The sequence below is a fragment of the Rhagoletis zephyria genome, unplaced genomic scaffold (genome assembly GCF_001687245.7).
Source record: "Rhagoletis zephyria isolate East Lansing unplaced genomic scaffold, Rhagoletis_zephyria_1.1 Rzeph_scaffold_00447, whole genome shotgun sequence".
Classification (NCBI taxonomy): Eukaryota; Metazoa; Arthropoda; class Insecta; order Diptera; family Tephritidae; genus Rhagoletis; species Rhagoletis zephyria.
In genome coordinates this window covers 207,452-230,822 of record NW_016157531.1, presented here as the reverse complement: position 1 = coordinate 230,822, position 23,371 = coordinate 207,452, and the positions used below count along the sequence as shown (strand labels likewise).

Sequence of the window (23,371 nt, the reverse complement as noted above, 5' to 3'; positions counted from 1 at the left end):
TTTAAGTAGGTATCGATAATTTGATGGTATCGGAACGTCCCTATCCATGGGTAGCGATAGAAGAAGCCCTTCAATTTGTGCCATTTCATACATAAAAAGAATGGAGAAAGGAATGTAGAGTGGAAGGCCTCTTCTTCCTTCTCCTTTCTTTTTTGTATGGAATGGCACAAATTGAGGGGTTCTTCTTTCGCTACCCATGGAATGCCCTCCAGAAGGGATTTTATAGGACGTACGTTATAAGGCCTTTTGGAGGACTTCTTTTATAGTTCCTTCTTTAATTTATAAAAATCATACATCTTTTAAGTATTTTATATCAAATATGTGTTATTGCAGCTTAAAATGTTTATTGAAATTCATTTGTAATGCTAAATATTATAAATTTATGCATTCGCATGAATTGTAAATGGATAAGGCCTTCTAGAAGGCATGCAAGGAAGCACTTTTTTCAGCCATTCTTGGCTAGGCCTCTTAGAATGTCTTTACTTAAGAACGCCTACCTAAATTATCTTCTGGGCTGAGTATGTATGTAAAATCGAGTAAAAATCATATCGTAAGCATATGTTCGCACACATAGTACATGCTACAGACTGTGGGGCATATTCCGAGCCAAATTAATGTCGACTGTAAAGTTAGGGCGGACCTCCATAGCATGCGTAACCGTATGCGTGCGATTGACATTTAGAGCGCGGTTACCCACGAATGTGTACGTAGCATCCCTGTGCGGAAAATCTCTAGTTCTGAACTGGTGCGCTTCTAGTACATTTAGACCCAGTACTGGCTCGCGATAAATCTCTTTTGCATGCAAGCAACTGGCGAATTTAACATGGCGATGTCCTAGGAAATGTCAATTGCCCCCAGCTGCATCCCTTTTTCGATAGTTCCGAACCAGTTCGAAAATCGACAGACGAAAGAAAAAAGTATCATGATTTTTCAATCTTTTTGGTTCATCCGTGGCGCGATTTTAAGTTATTTTGGAAGAACTGTGTTTTCAATTTGAAACTAAATTCGTTTGAATGAATAAATGTACGTTTACATACCTTTAGCTGTAGCTGAGTTTGCAGAGGTTTCCAGACGGTCCCAAGATGTTGAAATGTTAACACAAATTTTAGTTTTGTATTACCAAGCTATGAAAAGGCATCTGCGAAGCACAGAATAGAAGCGTATTTGAACGAAAAAGCCGCCGAACACATATCTATGTAAAGTAAACAAGCCCCCCGCTGCATCCCTTATTCGATAGTTCCGAACTAGTTCTAAATTCGACAAATAAGATCTAGTTCGTTCTGCATCCCNTCCGAACTAATTCGCCAGATGAGATCTAGTTCGTTCTGCATCCCCTTTTCTATAGTTCCGAACCATTTCTAAATTCGTCACTTTAGATATAGATTTCTAGTGAAAAAACTGAAAAAAAAAATAATTTTTTAAAAGTACCACTTTTCGCCAATTTTGGACTGGGGGGATCTAGTTCCTATCGGACTGGTTCCTTTTTGGCGATAAAGACCTAGTACGGAACTAGAAATTTGATTCACCAGTCCGCGGTTTCCCTGCAGTGATAGCGTAGAAGTGCGTACAAACATATCAAGTTTGCTGTTGATAGAGAGAGAGAGGCAACGTCTACGTCACGGTCATGCGGTGGTGAGTTTTTGTTACAACGCAGATCACATAAGATAGATCGTGTCAGCTGACACGTTCTCCAAAGTCAAAATTCATACAACTCTCTTACGTTTTCGTTCGTTGTCTGCAAGTGCTGCCATACAAATTTTTATACATATTCAATTTTTCGGTCAAATGAAGAATACGTATTCTATGGAGATCCGCCTTAAGTTTCAACTTTTTTACATAATTTTCAATTGAATATCTGTTAAAATAGCTGCAACTAACTTTAGAGTTGACTTTATTTTGAATATGAATATGCCTCATTATGTTTAAATTCGAATTCAGATTTTAAATGGAAGCTTATGTGTGAGACTTCCTTCTTATGTTAATTACTTTTACAATATGTACAACAAACTAACGACATTATCGTTGAACAAACATAGATAGGAATTTAATTATAGTCTCATCTTATGTCGATTGAGAATCGAATATATTTAATATTCTATTTGAGTTTTTAAATGGGATCTTTTGTGAGAGATTTTTGTAGTTTTAGTGATAATTACTTTTACAATACAGCGAACTATATGTCATCATCGTTGAGCATAGATAAGAATTTAATTATTGTCTCATGTTATTTCATTTGGGAATTCAATGAGGTCGAATATATTTAAAGTCGCCGAAGTATGAATGATCAGTTGGATTTTAAACGTTGTGATTGAATCTCCTGAAAATAATTGTCGCAAAAACGGAAAATGCGTTGGCAAATTTTAAGCTTTGTGTTAATTTATTTTACCGCTTCTATCAGCGTAAGTGAATGCGTAGCGTGCGAAATATGAAATCAAACATTGGAAATAGATCACGGCGACAACCTCTTATGTGACATTAGGGATGTTAATTTTTCAGCTTTTTTTCCCGGCGATCCCGGACTTTTCGGAATTACGTTGTCACAATCCTGGGATCCCAGGATTAGTCCCGGGATTTAAATATTCATTTCTTTTCAACAACTTGAATCTAAATAATTGCTTCTATATTGTTTGAAAAGCTCTCCTACCATTAAATAAATAATAAATAAATGGGTTTGAAACCTACTTTTTAGTTGGCTTTTTTATTTTTTCTCTGACCGCAGGATTTATTTTGAAGGACTTTGTAATTTCAAAGATATGGTTAATTCCAAAAATTATTCAAAAAATATGGGTAACAAATGCAATAGGAAATATCTTTAGAATTTAAAAAATTAAAATTTTTTGGGTTCACAAAGACGAATAGTTAGTTGTTAAGGTGACAAAGTTTGAAGAACGAAATTCGGGGATGTTATCGAGTTTATATAAGCCCTTAACATATAATTTTTTTAAAAACAAATATTGCTAAATTTCAAGGATAAAATTATAAAATGACTTTTTCAATATTTACCAGCCCTTCTGTACCAGAAACCAGTGATCGGACTTAGAAAAATTCTGTGTGGTAGAATCTGGAAAAAAATGTGGTAGACTTCAAAAAAAAGTGGTACATCTCGGGTCTTGGATCAAACTTTGTACAAAAATTAAAGAAATTCTGTAAGGTTTTACCTAAATTGCAATCTTTGTAATAAGATAATAAAAATACAAATTAATTTTAGTATAACAGTGTGCAAGATTGAAGTTGCTAAAAATTGCATTGAGTTTTGGCAATTTTTTTCCTTGACAGGGTAAAGCGGTTCCTTCCATATCAAGATATTTTTCGAACATAATTTTTTTTGCAGCCTTACGGAGTGATGCCAGCGTTTCATTTTATCACATCACGATGTAGCGAACAAATGTGGCACGTTACAGAAACCGCTACTTGGGATTTGCCAATTTTGACAATTCTCAAGTAAATATAAACAACGCCTCAGGAACTTTAGATGCACTGTAATTTGTCAATACTTTCACAAAATCGCCGTTTTTTAATATTCGCTATTAATTCTTTTTATAAATCATATATTTTAAAATTTAACATAACGAAACAACGTTTCCTGTCGAAAAATTTATTATTGAGAAAATTTACTATTTTCCAGTTTATTTTATCCTCCCATTCGGCTTTTTTTACTTTTACTTGAGAATTTTCATCGCCGCCGGGAATGCGGAATCTTGTATTGTATCATTCTTGTTGCCAAGATAAAAAAATAGAAGGTAGTTTCACTTCAAACTTTTTTGACGGTTACAGCCATTTTTGAAGTTTCATTAATTGTATTCATAAATTGTATTGTAGCGTTGCCACATTGGTATTAACAAAATATAATTGACGGTATTTTGGGATGGGAGTTTCTATAGTTTTTGATGGTTTTTAGTTTTTTCAGACAATCCTAAATAGTTAATTTTTGAAGTTTTAAAATGTGCAATAATTGTGATTAGAAGGTTTGCGTGGTAACAAGCAAATAGCGAATTACTTTAATTCACCTAAGGAAACCTGGCATGTCAGGGCCGTAAAGATTTACAATCCGTTTATAAAATATCTGAAATTTTTCTATTCATGTACTATGTATGTACATTGGACCAAAAAAGCTTCGGTTTTTTAAGCTGGTTTGCCATCTGAGGTGATTTAAAAAAAAAAATACTTTAAAAAATCTATTTTTATTCATAAAAAACTCAAGGAGGTATTTTCAAATCGGTCCAGCTGACGTAAATCTCAATATTTTTCCGAAATGTTTTGGTGAAGGTGTTAAAATATAATAGATTTTATAATTCTAATGGAAAAACACGACTGCTTTTTTTGTGTGGGGAGTGATATATGTAGTATAATGTACATATGTATGCAAATATACTTACATACGATTGAGTTTCTCCAAAACCTCTGAAATTGAGGAAATACATATATTGCTTTGAACAAACAAATCATACTTCGGGAAAATTTTCTTCCTTCACGTTACAAGCTTCTAACCACTTTTAATTAACGAGAAAATTTTAAAAATCTCGATCTGAAATCCGTGCACAAATTTATAAGATTCCTACAGCTTTCAAATGCGCAATTCTTTTTTGATTTTATTAAAAATGCTGATTTTTCGTTTTAAAATCTGTTGCTTGAAATTTTTCAGCAGGCAGTCGAAATATATAGCTATTTTTTTGTGGCTGGTAGCTTGATTTTGATAGAGATGTCTGCCAGCAAAAGTCAAATGGCGGGAAAAATCCTTGAATGAAACTACCTCCTTTTTTGTATCATGCTTGTTACCATATAGTGTTTACTGTTGGACAATTTTTGCTCTTAAAATTAAGAAAATTATGTCGAGAAAAAAAACTATGTACTCAAAAACGCGAATATGTGGTAGATTTCAGACCTTGTATGGTAAATGTGGGAGATCCTCAAAAAAGTGGCAGATCTACCACAATGTGGTAGAAGTCCCATCACTGCCAGAAACTTGAATCTGTTTAAATTCTACAGGATTTCCTCATTAATTTTATACCCATACTTCTTCTCTAGGCACATTTCTCTGAATTTTTTAAATCATTTTTGAATTACCGACGTCAGAGTGAAAAACTAAAAACGCAATTTGACTATATTTGGTCCATGGTTCCGCGAATATATTGATATTTGTGTTTAAAATTTACTATCGCGCGGTGTTATATGTATAATGAGCTACACATTTATAAAAAATACTAATCATTAAATAAAAAAAGAAATATAGCCAATTCTGGTCAAGAAAAGGAGTTTATATTATTGCCATCAGTGCAAATTACAAATCCTGAAAAAAATCCGGGATTCCGGGACATTCCAATGTGACATACACACGCGTATATACATATATGGGGCGTTCTATACCCAAACGGACGGGTTCACACTTCATGTGTTTGATTTGTTTCAAATTTTTAGGGTGTATGCATAAACATAAATCAAAGGTAAATATGAGCTTGATTAATACATTTTTAAAAACTTTACAGCACAAAAACAAACACAAATCGATTTAATAGTTTTCAAAATATATTGAGAACGGGGCGAGGAACAAATTTGAAAAAAATCTCACACACACACATCAAAATTCTCTATGAAAAGAAATATTTTTAAATTATTAAAATTTGTTTTTCTTGGAACATTTTTCACATAAAAATTTTTTGATAGAAAAAATTAGTTTTTGAAAATATGCCATCTCAAAAAAATTCAAAAAACCACAATTTTTTTATCAAAAAATTTGTGTGTGAAAAATTTTTCAAGTAAAAAAAAAATTTTAATATTTCTTTTCATAGAAAATTTTGATGTATGTGTGTGAGATTTTTTTCAAATTTTTTCCTCACACTGTTCTCGAGATATTTGGAAGACTATTCAATCGATTTGTTTGTTTTTGTGCCGTAAAGTTTTTAGAAATGTATTAATAAAGCTCAAATTTCATATTTATTTATTATTTATGTTTATGCATCAACTCTATAAATTTTAAACAAATCAAACACATGAAGTGTGAACCCCGTCCGTGTTGGTATGGAACGCCCCATATACATATGGGAAAATCTTTATGAGACGGGCACTTTTCAATTATAATTTTTTTTTTTCAACATAGTAGCACAATTTTTTTTCATAAATGATCACTTATCAACCGAATTGAAGTACAGTATAACGCGTGTAACTAATATTTTTTAATTGCAACTCTATTTAAAACATATTTTCAAAATTGTTTTCTATTAGCCCGGTCAAGTTAGATTTTCATGGTTGCAGTAACTCGCATAAAGCTCAAAATTGGTACGAATGTTACGAACGCTTTTATAAATAAAACGTGAAAAGTCCTTATCGATCCCAGATCTGTAAAAAAAATATTCAAGGTCAAAAGTCCATAAATTGATGTTTATAATTTTGCAGCCAACCGTAAGGTTTATCATAAAAATAGGTAAGACAAAAGTGTAGATCATGCAATTTTCTCTAAAACCCGTTATAACACTTTTTTGTCCTAAGAGTCACCATTTCTGGGATATTACGACTCAATCGACATCTATTTTATAAAAATTCGTTTAACTTATAAAATACTTTGAATTGATGTTAATTTTTTCACAGGTGGTAGTATAAAAAATTCTGTCTGTATGGCAGGTACCACGGGCCTTTCCCAAGAACCCACATTTTTTCCATGGTTATAGAATTGATTTCATATATCTCCATACCAAGTTCCAGTACTCTACCACAATACTTCCAGAGGTATGCAGTATGTAAAATTCAGTTTGAATGGGGGGTGCCATGCCCCTTTGTTTAGTCAGGATAAAAGCTACCCTATCTTTTAAGTTGAGCTAAATGCCACCCGTTTTCTAAATTTCATTAAGATCGGTTGAGTAGTTAATGCGTGAAAGCGTAACAAATAAACCTTTCGCATTTATATCAGTAAAGATTATCCAGTACTGAAAAAGTAAAATAATTTTTAGAGGTGAGCATTTTTCACACAGACCCAAATTCACAAACCCAAAATATTATACCAGGGCTTATGAATTTTTTCGCCCTTGATTGGTTGTGCTCAACGAAAATCAATATCAGGTAAAAAATTACGCACTGATCACGCGTTTTCTCAAGAAGATTTTGCAGCAATGAAAAGTAGCACATTGTCCTTTAACCTAGGATTCTTCTTCTGAAGAATTGAAAAAGTATATTTTATACCCAAAAATGTAAAATAAGTATCGCTCAACGACTACCACAAGAAAATTCACGTTTTTATAAAATACGCGAAATTCAGTTACAGTTGTGAGCAGCATTTTTTTTATCGCATTTGGTAACTGGCACATTTGTTGAATACCTGTCATTTTATTCCACACAACCTACAAAATGTCTGAAAACCCCGAGCTTAATAAATAAATAAATTTTGTGCGAGTTGCATTAGAAATTTCCTGATTTTTTCGATTTTAGCAAGTAAACTAATCATTTAAACCGTTAGTTTTGTTTTTAATAACTACCCTGAAAGAACAGTGACTATCATTTGAGTGGCAAGACTGATAAAGATTTCTGTCACTGGCTACCTACAAGTTTCTATCAAATTCTAAAGGGCAGTGTGAAAAATCTGATGTAAACATTTGTGTTCCGTCTTCCTCCGACTTATGGCATTATTTAGTTGTCTCTTTTTAACCAACAAAAAATTTGTATATGTGTTAGTAAGGTAAATGAGAATGTGTTAGTTTCCATCACACAATTCTTGTAGGGTATTTATTGATATTTACACATATACATAAGTATTGTTAACGAAGGTATACCCACCCAGCATTTTCTGAAATTATTGATCATATTCGAATCTTTTTTGAGTCCTCTCCGCGATTAAAATAATCATAAATGCGCTCATATTCTGATCATAAAAGACTCTTTTGTCATTAGAAAATGGTACCCTGGCCGCGACTCTTCTTGACGAGTCTTTTACTACCCACTTTTCTGACCATTTTTGACACTTTTTCGAGTCGTATTTACAATCATTTCTGAGTCTCGTGCGAATAACTTTTCAGGCGTATTTCTAAACACTTTCGAGTCTTCCTCGAGTAATTAATAAGCTCTATTTCTAATCGTTTTCGAGTCTTTAACTAGTCATTTTTCAGTTGCATTTCTAATCTTTTGAGAGTCATTTTTTAGGCCTATTTGTAAGCTTTTGTGAGCCTTTTTCGAGTCATTTTTCAGTTGTAACTCAAATCACTTGCGACTCTTTTCCCAGTCATTTTTTAGTCGTATTTCTAAACATTTTCGAGTCTTTTTCAAGTCCTTTTCAGTCTATTTTCAAATCGTTTGTTAATTTAACATTAAATTAATTTATAATTAGCAAATCAGCATACATATTTTATTGAGTTCAAAAACGCGATAATGAAATAACAAAATAATTTTTTTAAGAAATCCATTATTAGAGTTCAAAGTCCATTATTAGAGTTGAAAATATTGTGAAAAGGTATTGACACAGAGAACTTTTCACCATGTATGCAAGGTTTTTTATTCTAATTTCTTTTCGCAAACTTTTTATAAAANTCTTTTCCCAGTCATTTTTTAGTCGTATTTCTAAACATTTTCGAGTCTTTTTCAAGTCCTTTTCAGTCTATTTTCAAATCGTTTGTTAATTTAACATTAAATTAATTTATAATTAGCAAATCAGCATACATATTTTATTGAGTTCAAAAACGCGATAATGAAATAACAAAATTTTTTTTTAAGAAATCCATTATTAGAGTTGAAGGTCCATTATTAGAGTTAAAAGCATTGTGAAAAAGTTTTGGCACAGAGAACTTTTCACCATGTATGCAAGGTTTTTTATTCTAATTTCTTTTCGCAATCTTTTTATAAAAACATAGCTCATATTACAACAAAAATATAAAATTAAACTTTCAAAACTTTGTGCATAACTCAGGAAAATTCTACAAATTTGAAACTTTTTAAATAGATTTTGTAATAAATCGCGTTGATGTGGCATTTTTTTCGCAGAGTGTCTTCCATACAAAGTATGCTCACCATTTTTTATACGGAAGACACGTCAGAAAAAAATTGGTAAAAGTCAACGCGATTTTTTAGCAACTTGAAACTTGCATTTTAGTATACTAAAATTTAATGGGCTACAAAATCTATTTAAAAAGTTTCAAATTTGTTGACGTTTCCTGAGTTTTGCACAAAGTTTTGAAAGTTTATTTTTATATTTTTGTTGTGATATGAGCAATGTTTTTATAAAAAGTTTGCGAAAAGAAATTAGAACAAAAAACTTTGCATACATTGTGAAAAGTTCTCTGTGCCAATACTTTTATCCCTATGTGTATAAAAGTTAAAAATACTTAAATTAAAAAATCCATTTTATCAATTGCGCGAGTTCTTCGCCGTTTTTTCTTCCAGTGATCTCGTTAGTTTTCGTTTTGCTAAAAAATTGCGTTGTTTTTTTTCGCAGTTTCTTCCATGTTCGAAATTTTTTTTGTATGGAAGAAACTGCGTGAAAAAATGGCAAAAACCATTGCGATTTTTTGGAAATTTCAAACTTACATTTCTTTACCTACTAAAATTGAATGGGTTAAATAATTGCATACTTAGAATTTTTCTAGAGATATTAACTAAATTTTTAAAAGTTGAAAATATGTATGCAATTTTATTGGCTTTTTCTGAGTTTTCCGCAAAATTTAGAGACTTGGTTTTCTGCTTTTTGTTGTTGCATGAACTATATTTTTATAAAAATTTAGCGGAAAAACTTAAATTAAAAAATTTAGATGTATTGTGCAACGATTTCACGTCATCCCTTGCCAATTTTGGTTTGGAGACAACCGGTTTCGGCGTTATGTCATCTACAGTGTCTTCTTCGAAATATAACACTGAAGATGCATAACGCCAAAACCGGTTTGACTCCAAACCAAAAATTGACTAGGGATGACGGAAAATCGTTTAACAATACATCATATTCCTACCCTGTCGAAAAAAACAACCAAAACTAAAATTTTCCACATATTGTTAAAAATTCCCTGTGCCGATGATTTTGTGCGACACTGTACCTACTTTTAATCGTTGTTATTAGAAAGAAGTTTTCGGCGCTTGGCTTAGTGCGGGTCCCCTTCCAGCTGTAAGCAGAAGCCAATTCGTCACAAAATACTTTTCGGACTGCGGTTCTTAGAAATTTTGCGGGTCCGTCACCGCCTGTTTTTGCTATGAATTCTTTCTGAAATTTTTTATAAAAATACTTGTATAACCATATTCATATAAAAAGTTAAATAAAAAACATACAAATTGCTTAAGAGTGCCTTCATTGTGTTGTATCTCGCTATCCAATTTTTCTAAACCAGCAATAGCGGCCAAAGGAAGTTTTTGTTTTGTTTGTTTTGACATAGGCTTAAAAAATTATGCTGTTAGAAGCAAAAGCAGCTGAAACAAATGTTTGTTTAAACAAGCAAAGAAAAAGCACATTTCAATCCCCAGAATGATCAATTTGTGATTGCCCTTTTTTTTAAATATATTTTCAATAAATCGTTTTTCAAGCGTAAGCGTGAGTCATTTTCGGGTCTTTTTTTAATCGCGGAAGCGATTAATCAGTTTTTAATCATCAGAAGTGATCGAAGAAGACTCATAAAGGTGATTTTTATTAAAGTAATCTTCCAAATGCTATGTGGGTAGAAACCGCACTTGGCAGTGTAGCTGCTTTGTGGTGGCAACAATATGCCAGTACGCAAAATGTCCCCGTCTCAAAAGATTTCCCCATATGTGCACTTATGCTCATTGCAGATTACACTAGGAGCTGCAATCAACCAATTGGATGCCAAAAAGTTCATCGCTGATGCCAGCTCGCGTTATTACAAGCTATACAATCAAATTGCTGAGGAAACGTATACCTCCTTAGATGATGAGGATTTCGAAACGATTTTCTCCAAACTGACTACCGTAAAGAGAATTGCTGCTGAACTAGTTAAAATCTCCGAAGAGGCTGGGGAATTTGATTTGGAGAATATTTCCGACGAGGAAGTTAAAGCAGCGTTGCAAAATCTTCGTAGGGCTGGCGGACTTTTTGTCTTAGGAGAGGATTACTTCTCGTCGGTGCTGATAAACTTTGCAGCTCTTAAAGAACTTTCAACAGATAGAGATATTGAACCTTATTTGGGCGGCGCTAATATGCCTGATCAAGACGGTAGTCCGCTGGCCTACTATCCTGATATTCAAAAGATTTTTCAGCAAAGCAATGATTCAGGGGAACTGAAATATTATTGGGAGTCTTGGCGAGAAAAGAATCTGGTGTGGTCTTCTGTAAATTTTTATACCATCGTTGAAGCTTTCCAAAAATCTGCCAAGATCTTAGGTAGTTTTCCCTATACACCGCGCTCATATTCTCGAAATTATGTTATTATTTTTTATACATGCAGATATCCCGGTGCTTGAGTTCTGGTTTCGCTGCTACAACAATAAAGAATTTTTGCAAGAGATGGACAAAGTGATGGAAGAAATTAAACCAGCATATAAGCAGCTACACGCATTCGTTAGAAGAGAGCTCTATACAAAGTATGGGGCAGAGGTTGTCAACCCTAGAGGGCCAATTCCAGACCATTTATTCCAACAAGTACGTGAGCAAGCGTGGCAGGCCAGCAGTGTTATCGAACCGTATTTTCCAAAGAAAACCCTTCCACCCTATGACAGCTTTGTCCAACATTTCGACCCAAAAGAAATAATAGACACAGCAGGAACCTTCTATACATCTCTTGGTTTCAAAGAGTTGCCGAGCACGTTTTATCAACAACAATTGAAAGAGCAAGACGAAAGTGCTGAGAGTGGGGATTGCAGAGCTGACATTTTCGATTTGACCCCACATGTTTACATGAAGTACTGCAAGAAAGTGGATTTCAGAAAGTTTTTGCAGAATCACGGATATTTAGGACGGGTTCATTACGCTAAAGAAAAGGATAATCTACCATCGTACTTCTTCAGCTCTTATGATTTGGAGTACCCAGTGGGGGAAGCTGTTATTTTATCAGCGTCAACTCCAAAACATCTTCAAACTATCGGACTTTCCAAAGATTTTCAGTTTTCAGATCCCGTTTTAATGAATCGCCTTTTCAGAATGGTAGGTTTACAGCCAGTTTCACGAAAGCGATTTAAGTGAATAATTTTTATTTTTATTTAATATGAAAACTGACAGAAAAAATCCTTTTTCACTTAAATTGTTTTCGTGAAATCGACAGTTATTATTAGATATGTTAGTAGGTATATATTTTTTGAAGATTCAATAATGCAGATTATTCTACGCCGTAACTCCGTCGCGAATGTATACAGAAGGATTATAACGGGTGATTTTTTAAGAGCTTGATAACTTTTTTTTTAAAAAAAACGCATAAAATTTGCAAAATCTCATCGGTTCTTTATTTGAAACGTTAGATTGGTCCATGACATTTACTTTTTGAAGATAATTTCATTTAAATGTTGACCGCGGCTGCGTCTTAGGTGGTCCATTCGGAAAGTCCAATTTTGNTGCCTCATAAACTAAGCCGCTAATCAGCTGACTTTGATAAAATGCCCTCCGTTCAGAAATGCATCAAGCCAGAGCATCAGTCTTTTTTATTTCTAAAATATAAGTGATAGAAATATGTCATTTGCGCAACTAAGCTCCAATACGGTATTTAACCGTGGTTGTGTATAGAAATAAAAGAGGAGATGCTGTGGCTTGATGCATTTCTGAACAGATACATACTTTTTTAAGTCAATAAATTTATTTCATTTTAGAAACGTAAGAAAAGTTTTCTTAATAATAAATAATAGTAAAGCAATTGGATGTATCAAAATAGACGTAGTTCATTAGTTTAATATAGTGAAAGGGCTTGAATAATTGACCAAAAAATTTCCGATAATCTAAATATTATAAATTTTTCATTGCTTTAGGGCATTCACACTTTGCTCAACATTCCGTTGTACTTCGTACACACAAAAGTAATGAATGATCTGTTTAATGGTACAGTGGAAATTGAAAGGATAAACAAGCATTATTGGGAACTGATGGAAAAATTTGCCGGCGTTGAGCCACCTTCAGATAGGTCCGAAAATGCTATAGATTTCCCTTATAGTTTTTATATGGATATGGAGCAAAACCATCAATCCAAGTATGCATTGGTGTGCATTTAGTTATGCCGCTTGTATGTATGTACAGTATGCCCTCGATAAAAACAACACGTAAAAATTCGGGCAATAACCGAGTCACAAAAAGTTGATCATGAAAGGAAATTTCAACCTAAAAAAGATGCAATTACCGCGTGACTAATGGCAATCATTTGGATGTGGCTTTAACCGAGGGCGTACTGTATATACAAATATATTGTATTTAGAAATTTTATTCAACAGAAAGTTCGTGTCCGAAGTTCTGGGATACCAATTTTACCGTGCGTTTTGCCGAGCGAGTCAACACAGAGGTTCTTTACATAACTGCGACTTTTACGACAATGTCGCAATCGGCGAAGCCCTGAAGTAAAAATGTCTCACTAATAATTCTTCATGAAATAACTCGATTTTCGCATACTTTTAGGACAATGATGTCTCTGGGTTCTTCAAAACCATTGCCCGAAACTCTGTCGAAGGTGCTAGGTAACGAAAACCGACTTAGCGGTGACGCCCTACTTGATTATTATGCGCCTTTGTTGGACTGGTTGAAGACAAAAAATCGTGAATCGAATGTCAAAATCGGCTGGAATCCAAGTCAAAAAAGTAAGATTATTAGAATGTACGAAGTAGGGGTATTGTAGTTATGTGCATAACTTGGTATAAAAATTACAACTTTTCTCATATTCTAGAAATCCTTTAACCTACATTTGGAAGAATCTAACCATATTTAAATTTATGTGCACCAGTATGGATAAGAGATAAAAGTTATTGCTCCTGAAAAAGACGTAAGCAGACTATCATGGCAAAAAAGTCGCTGGTGTGCGAAATTTTTTTTAACGTGTGGGACGAAAAGTGACAGAGCGATATGAGTACCGAGTGCGGAATATCGATACTTTACTTAAGTACTGAATAAAATCGAAAGTTTTTTCTAGTAGTGGTCGCCCCTTGACAGGAAATGGCAAACCTCCTAGTGTATTTCTGCCATGAAAAACAGCTTCTTATAAATCACCGTCCCAAAAACTGTAGTTTTTCCGATTTTCAGCCGACATTTTCACATTAAGGTATAGTATAAATAAGACTGTAAACGAGTAATTTTTAAATATCAAGCCCTAACCGCCAGAATAACGTAAGCGACATTTCTGCATCAAAACGAAAATTTTTAAAGAAAAACGTCGCTTACGTTATTTTGGCGGTTGCTGCTCGATATGTATGTATTACATACATGTGCATATATCCTGTGGGGAATTTCGTAGTAGAGTCCGACCGATTCCTAATTTTGGGCTGATGCCGATGCAGATTAATCGGCCTTAGGGCAAATAATCGGCCGATACCGATTCCCTAAAAAACTAGCTGAATATAAATCATACAAAAACAAATGTTTTTGATAAACTTTTATAATAACAAAAAAAAACATAAACCAATAGTCATTCAAGAATCTATTCACTTATTTATGTAAATAAATAAATATGTATTAAAAGTAGTATATCGCCTGTGCATACATATCATTGCAATACTTTGTTATAGGCTTGGATAGTTGGGTAGTAGGCTTGGGCAGAACCAAATGCACTAAAGAACTAGTTCATCTCAATGAACTCGCTCGCTAGTCCGGTCTTTTCATTGAACTACATTTGTCACTACTAGTTTTGAATTTGGATCGCAATCCAGATACTGACAATAAATATGGAACGTGTAGCAGGTGCCTTATACAATTTTCCCAATTGTGCAAAAATACAAAAAATCTTGATATGGCAATTCTCTTTTTAGTTGTACGCCAGGATTTCGCGGAATTTTTTTTTTGCATATTGTGCGTTTGTGTCAATTGGAGATATGGGAAGTATATTTACTTTATACCAGAGCTGTAAAACTGTGAAATCATATGAAATTAAAAATCATCAATTTTATGTTATTATGTTTTCATTGAATTTTTCCTTGTTGGGGAATGTGGCTTATAATTTTCCAATTCTACATTCACTCAAAGTAGATACGATTGCACACATTAACATATTCAAAGAAAGATTGAAAAAACTGAATGACGAAACATTAACTTTTAACACTGAATAAGCATTCAGATGAATGCAGCTTTTGCTATGTGTGCACACATTCATTCAGTACCAATCAATCGATATAAATATTCTAAATACACAAAACCCACTGAAAAATACGCAAGGTTGAATTTTATTGAAAAGATTTTAAAATTTCAACACGAAAAATAGTTTATTGAGCGTTATCATTAATTTGTTTCACTTAAATTTGTATAAATATTTATAATAAATGAAAATATTAATTAGAGAAATATTTTTCTGCCAAGAATGTCATTATGAAAAATGTTAATTATTAACGATTTTTACATCTCTGTTTCGAAAATTGTCAGCTTTCTAAATAAGTATTACCAATGTACCAATAAAAGGTATGTGCAGAAATTATTACATATGTACATACCTATATATCGACGTTAAAATAAGTAAACAAATTTAACGCTTCTACTTCTAACTTTAGATATATACATTTTATTATTTATTTATAAAAATTCTTAATACAAGTTTCTTCGTACTTTTTTCTTCGCTATTGGGTCAAGCATTTAATAAAGATTCTAAAACCTGATTTGTGGGTTTACAATAAGTTGAAAATTATCAACTTTTCTCAAAAAAAGATTTAACAAATCTGTGTGCAGACCCCTTTTTATTTTAGTGTGGTAGAATCGAAAAAAATGTGGTAGATTTGAATAAGATGTGGTAGATTTTCCAATTCATATTTTATTGGGTATACATATCGCACACCGTCGTCAAAAGAAGCACAACTCAAAAATTAAATCGGGAAATATAATTGCTAGTGGATCGTACAGATTCCACGCAATTGGTGCAAAAACAAGTATAACATTAGTTTTCTAGTTAGAGAATATAATCATGAAGAAAAAAAATGTGGTAGATTTTAAGCCTTGTGTGGTAGATGTGGTAGACACCCAAATTTAAAAAAAAATACGTGGTTGATCTACCACACATGTGGTAGAAGCTTGCACACTGTTCTAAACGTATGTTTTGAGCAAATTGATGTTTAAAGCTAGCAATATATCCCATGTCCATTTTCCAAAACTATAATAATAAACATGGCAGTTTTTTAGCAATTTGGTTCCTGTAATTAAGGAAATATTGTAGTTTTGGCATTTTTCGAAATTACCATTTTATGAGAGGGACCAGGTTATTGTTCGACTTTTGTATTTTCAATACCCTGCTGCCCTAGATAAAAAAAACCCTCGTACAGAATTTGGTTGAGATATCTCAACTTTTGCTAGAGTTATCGTGTACGCAAATAAACGGACATGGACTAATTATCTTTTCTTTTTATTCTGAGCATTTTTATGTATATATACATACATAAGTAGTACATACGAACATAAATGTATGTATCCATATCGATTAATTTTGGTTGTTCCAAATATACGTTATTTGAAAAAAAAGTTATGGTACCCTCTTGCAGAACTGCGTTGTAAATATGTTTAGGAAACATTTAAATTAATAGTTAATTAAAAAAGTTGCTCAAAGTAATGGAACTCCTCAACCCCTTTAAAAAAAAACAGGAACCCTTCTGAAATTTTGTTTTGAAAGTTTTCATATTTGAAAACTGAAAAAAATCACAGTATACAGCAAACCAGCCATTGACAATATGCTTATTTGAAAACTAATACTTGAAATATTGTGAATATATAGGATTTTTTTGTCATTAACCCATAGGCAACAACTGGTGCAAAAGTACCTACAAATGTTTGTTGATATATTTGAAATGTAAATTTGAACAGCAAAATTCGTAAAACAAATTATAATAAAACAAAAATATTGTTAATTACTACGTGGGAGGTGGGCGTGGTTATTGGCAGATTTCGACAAAATTTAACACTAACCTAAATTATACCAAAGGCAACTTCGACACCGACTTTTGTTAAAATAACTAAATTTTGTTCGAGTTAGCGCGTTTACAAACAGAGAGGGCTGAACTAGTTCATCTCGTCATTCTGAATATATGTGTATATACGTACATACATTTTATACGGTTAACAAACGCCCTCGCTTATCTGCATAAACCGTCTTTACTTGCATTAATTCATGCATTATCCTCTTTCAAATGTGAATAATCGGCTGAACAAATACACACAAATTACGTGCATTTGAAAATTGGAGAGTTGTACCATAAGCTAAGTAATACTTCTTTTACCGCCTAATCGATGGGACCATTTTACAAAGTCAGCCCACCATTATTCACTCAAAGTTGTGTTCGGAACACGGTTTGACTTATGTAGGAACTGCATCCGGTCATAATTGCTAACGCTTCACGCTTCATTTGCTTGGAATTTCGTGTTTCTCGTTATTTTATTTTATGTGACTTGAAAATATTTTTCACTATAAGAAAATATTTAAATTTGATTTCATTTGGGTTAACGAAAACGACAACTGTGAAAAAATATCAACCAATACATTCAAACAAAATGTCAAATAAGCATGTTTACATTTTTTGTTTTGGCTACCTGGATCACTGTATACTGTGAAAAAAATATTTAATACAAAAATAATTGTGACAAATCAATTTTGTATATTCTTCTGATATGTATACATATCAAGATGTGTCTATTTTGCTCTACGGTTGCGATAAGTTGCTTTGGAAATAAAATATTTGTTTTTGTTTCAATTCCAGATATGTTCAAACTTTAAAGTATAAAATATATCAACCCTGGGAACAAATTATTGGTACTGAATGGTAAAAAAAGTGTGCATTCATTCTAAATATACAATCATGTGTGAGTGCGAATGCTGCTGAACATTCACATTCTATACTGAATGGCAATCTAGCATTCAACAACAAAACACAGTTTGTTTGTTTTCAAATATTTTAAGCCACTCAGGAATGAAGTTTTTATTTATACAAACCAACAATCAACATTTTGAAAGGAATGCCGAGTGAATGCAGACTATGTTGATTCAATCATTTTACAGCTCTGCTTTATACAATGTTGAAAATTTTTATTGACAAATTTTTACTATGTGCAGATGATTGGAATGCGAAAGCAGGATGCAGTATGGTCCCACTTCATTTAAGTAAATGATAAGAAGGCCAGGTACCGGTACTGCCAAAAAATATCAGTTTTAAATGTGGGTCGCATGTAGGATTTCCAACCGTACTATAATATATAGTATTGTACTATTTTTTGGGTCTGCGTACTATATCGATGACTGAGTGGAAGATCGACCTATCTCGGCAGCCAGTTCGAAAACATTGTATCTCAAAAAACTTTTCAAGAACGCCCTATTTCAGAATTCGTTTCCAAAACGCCCTATCTCAGCTGCCGATTCAAAAACGCCCTATATCAGCATATTTTCAATACATTTTGAAGTGAGATAGGGCGTTTTTGAACCGAATTTTGAGATAGGGTGTTTTTCAATAAAATTCTGAAATAGGGCGTTCTTTAAACGTTTTTTGAGATAGAGCGTTTTCGAACTGGCAGCCGAGATAGGTCGATCTTCCACTCAGCCATCGATATACTGTTGGAAAAAATATAGTATGCAAAAATACTATATTTCTTCAATTATAAATATAAATGAGGCGTTTCATGTCACCGCGGCCACTTCTGTGCTCGACCTCTCAGGATTTGGATGAATAGTTGAAGAGATTCAAGGTCTAAGTGACATGAATATACGTGCAGCATATTTTGCCGATATGACGTAGGGTTACCTATTTCCACGAGACTTAAATTTTTAGAAAACATCATACATACCTTCCTTTAAAGTGCTGTATCTTGCAAACCTTTTAACGAAACTTAATGAAAGAAAATGTATTTCTTCCGTCTTATTATGGGCTTTAATTGTACATTTTTTACATTAAAATGCAACGTATAAAGAACAAAAAAAAAATAAGTAGACATTTTTTTTTTGATTTTTTTTTTATTATAGCATTTTTTTCTTTAAATTTTTTTTTACATAAAAACATTGTCTATAATGTCAACTTTAAGCATCCAAATGGGCGTAAAGGGTACTTTTGCGTGTGGACTCTAGATCGTCTAACGCTCGAGCAATATGATAAATAGACATTGAAATTTTATGAAATTGTATATTTTTGAAAGAGGAAAGGTGTGTAAAAAACAAAAACAATTTGAAAAATTCATATAAACTTTACTAAAGGTCTGAAATCAGGAAAATCCTTTCAAGGAAATGGCAGAATTGAACTTTGTTGCAAGTTCACATGGGAAATCTGATTGGAGTAAATTTTAAGAGACTGGCAGCGAAAAGTTTCTTAGTCCATTTGAAGAGAACTTATAGGGGAGGAAAAAAACTTTTCAAAACATTCCCCTCCAGAATTTTGCATAAGGTTCCGTTGCAAATTGAAAGATTTAGAATTTTTCGTCAGCTTATCGATTTTTCTCGGCCAAACACTAACATATGTGTAAGCGCCAATCTATTATTATTATTATTATTATTATAGATTTTTCTGTGCCTCTTTTGGACTTAGTAAATTTGCCTTTAATTGAATATAAACGGGAAGAAATAAAACAAGCACGTTAGTTATTCCTTTTGGGGACGTTGCGTTTTTAATTTACTTTGCTTCCTATATCCAAATTTGAATTTTCACAAAAAGTGGACTTAGCAACTTTTCACTTCAAGCTAGCGATATGTTAATGAGATGATAATAGGTCTTTCTATGTAGGACTTTCTTTCATTGGCAACTAAACTGCCAAAAAGTTCTAGATATTCACAACAATAATTAGATTAAAAAATAAAAGTCCGGGAATAAAATTGTCACTGAATCGGGTTTCGATACAGTACCTTCTGCCGATACCTACTCAGTACTCGGCTCAATAGTATCGATACCAAAATTACTTACGAAATCACCATTAGTTGTGGCTTTTTGCATTTCAGCGAGTGAGATACCTACCATACTATACTAACGATATGTATGTAAACCATGTTCTGACCGACAACGAAAACACTTTGAAAACGAGTTTTGGAATTGTGGGCTGAAGGCTGTTCACACCAGCTGTTAGTGTTTTCGTGACATCTCTTTCATCCTCTGATTGCAGTTTTGCTACACAGAAACAAAACCAAAATGCTTTTCTTTTCATTAGCAACCTCTTACTTTCATTCTTATTTTAGTTTGGCCAGCCAATTAACAATAAATACGAAATATGTATATGCTAGGTATAGGTATCGAAAATATCGATGTTTTTCTTCGATGCATCGAAAGTTTTCCACTCGATGTGTAAATAGTCGATGTATCGATGCATCGATGTTTTTTGAAAACTGACATCTCTAATACATTAAACCGTCGCGTCAGATTTTCAATTGTTCAAGTGAATTTGAAAAAAAAAAACTTGAAACGGCTCAAAAAAGTTCCGTTAGAAACATAATTAGCTCAGTCGCAGTAATTTTTTTAAAATCTTGTACAATTTTGTTAATAACATATTATTTGTGAAACATAATAATCCTATGCAAAAGCATACATCGATGCATCGAAAAATATCGATCGATATTCGATGCATCGAATCAAAGAAAAACATAGACGTATTTTTGCCACTGACTACCCTAATTTACCATTTATTATATCGCATTATAGATACTACACTATTCTTGCGTGTGTTACAAGTATGTATAACAGAATCAGTCGTGGTTTAGACATTAGGTATTGGCGGTGCTCATTAATTCTGCTTTAGCAAAGTCTTTAACCGAACTCCATCGCATTTAGGCAACTCTCTGCGCGCTCTCTTTTGGAAGATAGAAAAATCTTCGTCTAACTAAATTTCTCAGATAAAGTTGTATAACGGTTAGCCGTTTGCTCTAAATCATCTCTCCAACAATATTTGTAGATTTCGATGTTTGTATAGAAATCTCCTCCAATTCACATTTATACCGGAAGTAAACAAGAAGTCGCTATAAAATATGTAAAAAAATCACGAAAAGTAAAGGCGTGAAAAATTTATGTTCTCATGCTATAAATTTGTATGCCTATCATGCGATTTAATAATATTAAAAAGCAACATATGTATTTGTTCAGTTCATTTTAATGGCCCGTATTCTTTTTAGGATAGATATTTAACAATGACATTTACAGCCGGTTTCATCCACAGTATACAGTAAACCAGCCGTTGACAATATGCTTATTTGAAAATTAATACATGAAATATTGTGAATGTATAGGATTTTTTTGTCATTAACCCATAGGCAATGACTGATGCAAAAGTACCCACACACGTTTGTTGATATATTTGAAATGTAAATTTGAACAGCAAAGTTCGTAAAAAAAATAATAAAACAAAATATTTTTGATAACTACGCGGGAGGTTGGCGTGGTTATTGGCAGATTTCGCCAAAATTTAACACCAACCTAAATTATACCAAAGGCAACTTCGAGGCCGACTTTCGTTAAAATATCTAAATTTTGTTCGAGTTAGCGTGTTTACAAACAGAGAGGACTGAACCAATTCGTGTTGTCATTCTGAATATTTTGATATATACATATGTATGCATATGTGTATATATGCACATACATTTTATACGGTTCACAAAAGCGTTTGCTTATCTGCATAAACCGTCTTTACTTGCATTAATTCATGCATTATCCTCTTTCAAATGTGAATAAGCGGCATTTCGTGCATTTGAAAATTAGAGTTCCACCTTAAGCAAAGTAATACTTGTTTTACCGCCTAATCGATCGGACCATTTTACAAAGTCAGCCCACCACTATTCACTCAAAGTTTTATTCGGAACACGGTTTGACTTATATAGGAACTGCATCCGGTCATAATCGCTTACGCTTCACGCTTGATTTGCTTGGAATTTGGTTTTTCTCGTTGTTTTATTTTATGTGACTTGAAAATATTTTTCAATATAAGGAAATATTTAAATTGGATTTTATTTGGGCTAACGAAAACGACAACTGTGAAAATATATCAACCAATACATTCAAACAAAATGTCAAATAAGCATATTTAAATTGTTTGTTTTGGCTATCTGGATTACTGTACCTATACTGTGGTTTCATCAGCAATTTAAATGGAAAATGATTTTTAATTTTCTGTAAATTTCCATACAAAATTCAAAAAATAAAATCATTTTTCACTTAAATTGCTTTCGTGAAAGCGGCTGTTAATGTAGTGCTTTGTTTTGTGATTTAGCTGGGATAGCTATTTTCGTTACTAATTCTAAATGTTTTTTGTTTCATAAGAACGGAATGATTTTTTTTTTTATTATACGTGAATGTACTTTATCACCAAAATAACTATACATTAGTATATATGCATTAAAAACACATTTCCAAGTCTAAAAACAAACTAGGGATATTCTCGAAGTCTTGCACGATGCACGGATTGCACGTAGGGACGAAACGATACTAGTAAATACAAGTACCGTGAAACCCGCTTAAGTACCCAAATTCTAAAAAATCAACGGTAATTTTTAGCCCCCTGAAACTTGCACATTTTACATCAAAATTGAATGGGCTATAAAACTGTATACTCAAAAAACACTTTTGAGCAAAAAGTTTAAAATTATGATGCATATTTTTTTAAGAGTTCTACAAAATCTTAAGCTTAGGTTTATATGGTGTTTGTTAGAGAAAAATCTCAAAAATTAATAAAAAAAAACATAAGTGGCAAACAATATCATTTTGAATTTGGTACAAAATGATATGTCCAACTTTGACTTTTTAAACAATTTAATTCATGTAAAAATGGCATACCATTGCACTATATATTTTTTTAAAGTTTGTGTGTTTAAATAATGCTACGATTTTGGTCTTAAACTATTAACACTTCATTAAATGATGTTAATAAAGTATTTATGTAAGTTAACAAGAAGATGTAACTACATCAGTAATTATGTTCGCTTAGGTACGCGCATCGAGGTACTTAAATAAGCGGGTTTTACTGTACATACTCGACAATTAATTTTGGTATCGATACTTTTGAACCGAGTACTGAGTAGGTATCGGAAGAAAGAACTTGTATATAATAGAGGGCTGCATGAATGCATTCAAAACGGCTTATGAATTATTCATATACAAAACGAATGAATAATTCTGGCTTCAAAATTTTTTGGACCTATTGTCACCTCATTAACATATTGCTAGCTTGAAGGATTAGCTAACGTGCTTGTTTTATTTCTTCCCGTTTATATTCAATTAAACCTAGAATACTAACGTTCGCCTGTGAGGCGGAACGAATTCGGTATCCGCGCAATATTTCAGGAACGCTTTTAATGATCAAAGTAAACGTTCGCGCCAACTCAGCTTAGCGCCGTACGAGGCTGTTAGCAAACGC

General features: G+C 32.9%; 1 protein-coding gene and 1 long non-coding RNA gene across 2 annotated transcripts; one reads left to right on the top strand and one right to left on the bottom strand.

Moving 5' to 3' along the window:
• Positions 1-388: 388 nt before the first annotated feature.
• On the bottom strand, positions 389-22,540 carry LOC108359736 (uncharacterized). Its single transcript, XR_001846983.1, has 3 exons — positions 22,530-22,540; positions 12,588-12,591; positions 389-514 (listed from the first exon to the last, which is right to left on the bottom strand). It is a non-coding gene; the product is annotated as an uncharacterized LOC108359736 (long non-coding RNA).
• Ance-4 (M2 family metallopeptidase Ance-4) lies at positions 2,272-13,883 on the top strand. Its single transcript, XM_017611707.1, has 7 exons — positions 2,272-2,399; positions 10,726-11,293; positions 11,358-12,052; positions 12,865-13,082; positions 13,321-13,443; positions 13,502-13,680; positions 13,767-13,883. The coding sequence occupies exons 1-7, from the start codon at positions 2,346-2,348 to the stop codon at positions 13,775-13,777; spliced, it is 1,848 nt and encodes a 615-aa protein (XP_017467196.1). The 5' UTR covers positions 2,272-2,345; the 3' UTR covers positions 13,778-13,883.
• Positions 22,541-23,371: the final 831 nt, after the last annotated feature.